At 38.0% G+C, this 7,944-nt stretch overlaps 3 protein-coding genes across 3 annotated transcripts in view; 1 reads left to right on the top strand and 2 right to left on the bottom strand.

Moving 5' to 3' along the window:
* LOC104722621 (putative E3 ubiquitin-protein ligase UBR7) overlaps nt 1-451 on the bottom strand; it is a 2,841-nt gene extending 2,390 nt beyond the window's left edge. The window contains exons 1-2 of the mRNA XM_010440826.2: nt 269-451; nt 32-150 (exon numbers count right to left, since the gene is read on the bottom strand). Coding sequence (XP_010439128.1) covers nt 32-118 — 87 coding nt within the window. The 5' untranslated portion in view covers nt 119-150; nt 269-451. The remainder of the gene's footprint in view (nt 1-31; nt 151-268) is intronic.
* On the top strand, nt 1,232-6,021 carry LOC104722623 (long chain acyl-CoA synthetase 4). The gene is made up of 19 exons (XM_010440827.1): nt 1,232-1,538; nt 1,924-1,987; nt 2,074-2,163; nt 2,299-2,355; nt 2,434-2,482; nt 2,606-2,682; nt 2,812-2,851; nt 2,939-3,033; nt 3,128-3,295; nt 3,417-3,527; nt 3,605-3,692; nt 3,974-4,040; nt 4,115-4,190; nt 4,301-4,418; nt 4,653-4,898; nt 5,009-5,148; nt 5,255-5,437; nt 5,528-5,647; nt 5,737-6,021. Exons 1-19 carry the CDS (start codon nt 1,384-1,386, stop codon nt 5,791-5,793), a joined length of 2,001 nt encoding a protein of 666 aa, XP_010439129.1. The 5' UTR covers nt 1,232-1,383; the 3' UTR covers nt 5,794-6,021.
* LOC104722624 lies at nt 6,100-7,939 on the bottom strand (the record flags this gene model as incomplete). The annotated part of the gene is given in 4 exon segments (XM_010440828.2): nt 6,100-6,424; nt 6,510-7,025; nt 7,108-7,723; nt 7,892-7,939. Coding segments are annotated over 3 exon segments (1,089 nt in total). The 3' UTR covers nt 6,100-6,311.

Genomic DNA, 7,944 nt, shown 5'->3' on the forward strand with positions numbered 1-7,944 from the left:
GGGGGGGGGGAAGAGAATTCAATAAACTGACCAGCTCTTCAGCATCCATTTGTTCGATAAATTCATTGATCGTTACAGTTCCCTCAGCCTCCTCATCCTCGAAACCACCCGATGCCATTCCCGCAATCACTCCTCACCAAATTTTCCCAGCTGAAATCATCAATTAAGAACATGAAATTGGATGAAAAGTAAAACTCAAAACGATATATTCCCTAATTTCCTGGAAAAAAAACCCTAGATTCTTCGGAATACATAAAATCGAAAGTACCAGGTTGTATCGGTGTAGTTTTCAGACTTGTGAAATCCCTAAAAGTTGTCACTTTTCAAGACATAGATAAAAACGAAGGCGGAGAGAGAGAGAGAGAAGTACTTTGGGGGAAATGAAGAAGCTTAAATATATAAGCACACAAGGGTTTGTGGGGGAGAAAGAAGGATCTAGTCGCGATTACTAACAAAACACGAGTGTGTGTTTATTATATATACGGCAGGGACTTTATCGACATTTTCCCGCCAATAACCCTCTAATTCTATGAGATACTATTCCTTTTTTTCCCTCCACTCTTGTATCATCCAAGAATGGGGAGCACCATATAAGTAATCCAGTGATTTAGATTTAGGTACATTACTTTGTTAGCTGATCTGCTTTCTACATGTAATATCATCCATGCTTTGGTTTGTAAAATATGGATTTCTTTTTCGATTTGATATTTGACCTTACTGATTAGTAAAAGACAATAATAGAACGCACTTACGATCATCAATAATATAAGAAAATAATATAAAGAGCATAAAAAATGATAACACGGAATGTTTATTCCGTGCTATTCACTAATTACTTGTATTCCACGTATCGATGATTGTTTTCCCGCGAAAAATTGTTGACGGTGGAAAAACAAAATTATAATTTAAACTTATACATAAAATTATAATAAAATTTGCAAAATGAATAATAGGTGTCAACCAGTTAATTGTGTCCACACATACACTGAATTAAGCATATTCTTATAAATTTATTAACTATTGTGGATTTATCTGATAAACTCTAAAATCTAACACTTTTTATTTTCTTGTTGAGATCTTAGTAATAAAATCTAAATTATTAGCTAAAAAAAATATAAAATTTTCAAATCAATATAAATTTTCCATATGGATAATACTGAATTTAATGGGCTTAATAATAAAAAGCCCATTAAAAAGGTTGAAATATGAAAATTTTGACTTTTTTATGGTCAGAGAAGAGCAACCAATCACAATCGTAGTAGGCGTATTAACTTCTTCTCCTCCGATCTGCCAAAAGCCGCGTGGACCCTATTTTCTCACACTTCCTTCCTTCCCCTCTACAAGAAGAAGTTTCTGGTTGACTAGTTGGTTCGATCATCGATCATGGCGGAGCAGAAGAAATACATATTCCAGGTTGAAGAAGGCAAACAAGGTTCCGATGGTAGACCTTCAGTTGGACCTGTTTACCGCAGTATCTTCGCTAAAGACGGCTTCCCTGAACCGATCCAAGGAATGGATAGTTGTTGGGATGTTTTCCGGTGAGATTTTTTTTTTATTTCAGCTATCGGAGTTTTGTTTTTTGCATGAGTTCCATTCTCTGATTCGTTGACTGATCGTGGAAATTGCTCTGACTTAAATCGTTTTTGTTTTGAAATTGTTCTGTGAATTAGCAGTGTTTAAGCTTTGCGGATCATCATAAGCAGATCTTGTTAAGAGCTCTAAGAGTAATCGATCGATAGAAACTATAATTTGTTGGTCAATGATTTTTGCCTTTTAGTACCTTTCGCCATTTGTCTATAATAAACAATTGTTTTGAGTGGCGTGTGATTGATTCGTTGTTGCATGTATTTTTGGTGAAATTGTTTGGTTTGACATTTCCCTTTTTTGTTTTTTTGTTTCTACTGTACTTGTGTGTGTTTGCAGCATGGCGGTTGAGAAGTACCCAAACAATCCAATGCTTGGACGCCGTGAGATTGTAGATGGAAAGGTGTTGTTGCTGTTTCCTTTTGATTTTGGTTTTTGTGAATGTTAATTTAGGATTTATATTCACTTGTTTTATTTCGTTCTTCTCAGCCGGGTAAGTATGTTTGGCAAACATACCAAGAAGTCTATGACATTGTCATTAAACTTGGAAATTCTCTCCGAGCTTGTGGAGTTAAGGATGTAAGATCCGTTCTTTTCCTTTCTTATATCTAATCTTTAGTCTCATTGTTTCCTTTTTTTTTTGTTTTCTGCTTACAATGTGATTAGTTTTATAGTTGCTTAATCTTGTTGTGTTTGCTGATTGTGGGATTTTAGGAAGCAAAATGTGGTATCTATGGTGCCAATTCTCCTGAGTGGATTATAAGCATGGAGGTAATTTAGTGGCTGGATCATGATATGATATTATTGATTGTGTTTTTGTTTGAGACTGACTGTGAAATTTTGATTTAGGCCTGTAATGCACATGGATTCTATTGTGTTCCGTTATATGATACACTAGGTATGTCTTTTCAGTATTTTCCAATGTATACCTGAAGGATAAATGCAACAGTCGATATCCAGTGGGATGCCACAATATTTTTAGCTAGTTGTTTTTTCATTTTTGCTGCGTGTTACTGTATAGGTGCTGGTGCTGTGGAATTCATTATTTGCCATTCAGAAGTTTCAATTGTCTTTGTGGAAGAGAAGAAGATCTCTGAGGTACAGTAAGAGTACATCTCTAATGTTAAAATGTATATTTATCACTTTTATGTATTAATGACCGTGACCAAAATTTTTACAACTTTGTGGAACTTTTTCTCATCACTTCCTTTTCCTTTTCATTATCAGTTGTTCAAGACCTGCCCAAACTCGACAGAGTACATGAAAAGTGAGTAATTCTTTTTTTTTGTGTTATTCCCGTTTAGCTTTTTAACATATGATGCTTATGATCAAATGTGATTGTTTATAAGTACAGCTGTTGTGAGTTTCGGTGGTGTCTCCCGTGAACAAAAAGAACAAGCTGGAAATTTTGGGTTGGTTATATATGCTTGGGATGAATTCTTGAAGCTGGTATGAGGCTTTTCATCTGCTTTTCCTGAGATATACTCATTCTTTGAGTGGTCTAATATCTATTCTTACCATGTTTCGCAAATATTTCTGCCAGGGTGAAGGAAAGCAATATGATCTCCCCATCAAAAAGAAAAGTGACATTTGCACGATTATGTATACTAGTGGAACCACTGGTGACCCAAAGGGAGTGATGATATCTAACGAAAGTATTGTTACCTTAATCGCTGGAGTGATCCGTCTACTGAAAAGCGCTAACGAGGCCGTGAGTTTCCTTCTTGCTTTCATGCATTTGTCATTGTTCACAAAGCAGTTCAATCTTTAAGTTCCCACTGTACCTAGTTTTGGTCTTAATCAATTTTCTTTTTGGCTATGCAAATCAATAGTTGTCCGTGAAAGATGTGTATCTTTCTTATCTTCCTCTTGCTCACATCTTTGACCGTGTAATCGAGGAGTGTTTTATTCAACACGGTGCTGCAATTGGCTTCTGGCGTGGGGTCAGTACAGCTCAAATTTTATTATTTAAACCAGTTTTGAGTTTGTTGCTTTAACTCTCTCTGAGTTGCCCCCTCAGGATGTCAAATTGTTGATAGAAGACCTTGGCGAGCTTAAACCAACTATTTTCTGCGCTGTACCTCGTGTCCTGGATAGAGTATACTCAGGTAAGATGTTTGTAATAGCATATGTCCCAACTATTTTTAGTTCCCGACTGCATTATCTGTTTATTCCAAATATCTGTCTCTGAGCTTTCACATATCTACCACATTAACCACCCAAATGTAAATGTTATTCTCAACTTCAAGAATATTTCTGTTTAGCCATTTCTTCTTCTTTGGTGGATGTCGCATTTTCTAATTGTGTATATCCTAATTTTTCTTATTAATTTCATATCATTGATTACGAGTTACCGAGATTCATCACATTGACCTATTATGTCCAACAGGTCTTCAGAAAAAGCTTTCTGATGGTGGATTCTTGAAAAAGTTGCTGTTTGATTCTGCATTTTCCTAGTAAGTCAGAATTCTCTTTGCTTATGTGTTTCACTAATCTTTATTAGATCTAACACACTCTTTAACATTCGCAGTAAATTTGGACATATGAAGAAGGGACAGTCTCATGTGGAGGCGTCGCCAATTTGTGACAAACTTGTGTTCAGCAAGGTAGGAAAGTGCTTCACTAAAATAACTTGCTAGTTGGTACACATCTGAAGAGGCTACCACTCTTCCCTATAAAATTTCGTAGCAATTATTTCTATTGCTTTCTCATTCAGGTTAAACAAGGACTCGGAGGCAATGTGAGGATTATTTTATCTGGAGCTGCTCCTCTCGCTAGTCATGTAGAGTCATTTCTTAGAGTGGTGGCATGCTGTCATGTTCTACAAGGATACGGTACCCATTCACTATATTGAATTCCTTATATACTAATGAACTGATAAACGAGCTATTTCACATCAATTACCTTGAGTGTGAGAACCAAATGGACTATTTTTCTATTCGAACAATTTTTTAGTTGAGTCTCCACATGGGTCTTTGCCTACTAGAGTGTTGATATATATTGATCCCACATTAACAGAGAATGTGATAACTTGACTGTTTTCTCTCTGTATGATTGTTCTTATGTAGGTCTTACCGAAAGCTGTGCTGGATCTTTTGTCTCGCTGCCAGACAGGCTGGACATGCTCGGCACAGTTGGTCCACCAGTGCCAAACGTTGATGTACGCCTTGAATCTGTCCCTGAGATGGAGTATGACGCTCTTGCAAGTACTCCACGTGGTGAAATCTGCATTCGGGGAAAGACACTTTTCTCTGGATACTACAAACGTGAAGACCTCACAAAAGAAGTTCTCATTGATGGATGGCTGCACACAGGTTTTCCTTTCTCTGAACCTGTATTCAGTTAATGTTAAATTAGTTAGCATATCGGTTTATGTAATCCGGTGGGTTCTTCTCAGTTCTCACACCATTCTTTTCATGCTCAGGTGATGTCGGTGAGTGGCAACCAAATGGAAGCATGAAGATCATTGACAGGAAGAAGAATATTTTCAAACTCTCACAAGGAGAGTATGTTGCGGTCGAGAACATAGAAAACATCTATGGTGAAGTACAAGCTGTTGATTCCGTAAGTGTAGCTACAGACTTGTAGTTTTCTTTCTCACATAGGTTTTTGGTAGATTCTCGTCTACAACTAATCACAATCTTCCTCGCCTTTTCATCAAATTTATCAGGTGTGGGTGTACGGAAACAGCTTTGAGTCATTCCTAGTCGCAATTGCTAATCCAAACCAGCATATCCTTGAACGCTGGGCTGCAGATAACAATGTGAGCGGTGACTACAACGCTCTCTGTCAAAATGAAAAGGCAAAGGAATTCGTACTCGGAGAACTCGTTAAAATGGCCAAAGAGAAAAAGGTTATTCCTTGTTTTTATCCATTACGGATTCGTGATTCTTTGTTGTCTGTTTTTATTTCGTTTTAACTTTTTTTGTGTTGGATTTTGCAGATGAAGGGGTTCGAGATCATCAAGGCGATTCATCTAGATCCAGTGCCGTTTGACATGGAACGCGATCTTCTTACGCCAACCTACAAAAAGAAAAGGCCTCAATTGCTAAAATACTACCAGGTAATACAAAAACTCAATTGAAACATCCAATAAGCGTAAAAATCTACTGCCATTTAGTTATTAACACGGTCTCTTTCCTCATCTGACAGACTGTGATCGATGAAATGTACAAGACCACAAATGAAAAGTTTGCTGCTCGAGGGTAGATTCGTCCTCATCGCCGGGTCTCTTGCTTTTGCTTTTTCTTTGGGTCTCTCATTTTACATGACGAAGACTGCTAATACTTAATAGGGGCTCTTTCTATCATCTGTGTACAATATTCTGGGTATTTCATACTTTCATAGTGTCAGATCACAGCTACTAAACTTCTTTTATATGGAAATCTACTTTGATGTTTGAATACTTGAATTTTATCTAACTTTTTTTTATAATAAGTACACTTTGAGTTGTCTTTGTAATTTTTCGTAAATTTAGCCATATCACATGTTTTAAAGTGGAAGTTATATCCGATCAAACAGAAAAGAGTACATAATTTTCAACTAATATCCAAAATGTAGTACTAGTACAATTTAGTACACGATACATGTACTACTACTGTATGTCTTAAATGTCTTAACAAACTCGAGGAAGGGAAATCGAGGCCAAAACTGACAAGACAGATGCTAAGATCTCCCGAAGTTTCAACTCTTTTGCAAATCATTGAATCACCGTTCTTGTAACGAAATCAGCTAAAAATATCCGGTGCACTACTGACAAGTTCTTCCCGTGGAAGCAATTGTGACAAAGGCGAATTCTGTAGAGCAACCAACACTTCCCTTCTGTACTTCACCCTCTGGTCTGTATCCACAAATATCACACAACTTTGAGCCCATCTTCCTTATAAACTGTTACAATTGAGCATATTAGTGAGAAAAGGGCGTACCTAAGAAACCCCTGCGAACAGCAACAGAACTCTCTGGCCTTTGGTTGTTCCTTCTCCACGCTACCGTTTCAAAATTCTGGTGAGGCGATGAACGAGGAAGAGGTTGATTTTGGTCGAGAGAAGAAGAGTCATGCGCGAATTCATGCCTCACTTTAATGTGAGGGTACCTTCTGCAAAGACCAGCGATAGCTTCTTCGGTTAAAAGCCAACAACCTTTGAGGTCAAGTATTCTCAGCCTTAAAGGTGGGTTGAACTTCTCGAGACCATTGTCGGTCAAAACTGCATCTTGGACCCCGAGACTGACTAGGTTTGGGAGAGAGGAGAGATGGTGGAGAGTGGAATCTGTGAGGGAACTGCTTTTTAGGGACCAATGTGTTAATCCGGTAAGACCACTTAAAGGAGAGAGAGCAGTATCGCTCAAATATGCATGTTCTAGACTCAGGATTTCAAGGGAAGTTAGAGACTGTAGTGCTGCAAACGACGGCTCTGCTTGTTGAGTATGTTGCTGGATGAATCCTGAAAAAAAGAGAGTCGTAGAGTTATATTTTGATTGAGTTATTAATCAGTCATTAGTTTTTAGAAAGCTCATCATACATACCTTGGATCCTGGTCATGCTCAAGTCGAGGACTTTAATACAAGGCATCATGGTGCTGATAAGTAAGATGGAAAGATCGTCGACAGATGTCTGGGACAGAGATAATGTGTTGAGTTGCGGCACATGTCCCGCAAGATTCCCGACCCCATCAGAAGTGATTCTTGTATATGAGACATTTAGATTCCTCAGACTCTCGCCAACACATGCTACAAAGTCAACAGAATCATCCCCGAAAGCTGTGGAGCTCAGATCAAGATGTTCCAGGTTAATCATAGTTGCTAAGAAGCTGAAGTTTTGGAGGGGAGTGTTGGAAACGTCTAAGTAGGCTATCGAGCTTTGGTTGGTGAAGGAAAAGGATTCGGTTTCAGCACTGAAAGTAGCTCCGGACAAAACTAACTTTTTCAAGGAAGCTAGTGCGGAGTTATGCATTTTTGATATGGAGACAATGTCGCACTTGTTCATGTGTAAGCATTCAAGGTGCGGTATATTCGGAGTCTGTGTGACGCTGGTCCACGAGAGATTGAGGAAGCTCAAGTTTGAAAACTTAAGTATACTCACAACTCCTAGGTTGGTTACGTTGCTTCCCCAGATGTCAAGGTACTCTAGCTTTGTCAGACCCTGAGGAGCAAAAAGGAACTGGCGGTCAGAGAAAGGTTATATGACAACCATTGGACTACACAATTAAATCACATACATCTAGCAATCAAAACTAAAATTCAAGAACAACCTAAGAGACTAGTGACTACAAAATAAAGAAAGAGCAAAGGTAAAAAAAAAATCATGTACCCGGAGAGAAATCAAGTTGTGATCAGTTACAGGTAAGCCGCCCAAATCCAGAA

This window comes from Camelina sativa, chromosome 11, assembly GCF_000633955.1.
Source record: "Camelina sativa cultivar DH55 chromosome 11, Cs, whole genome shotgun sequence".
NCBI lineage: Eukaryota > Viridiplantae > Streptophyta > Magnoliopsida > Brassicales > Brassicaceae > Camelina > Camelina sativa.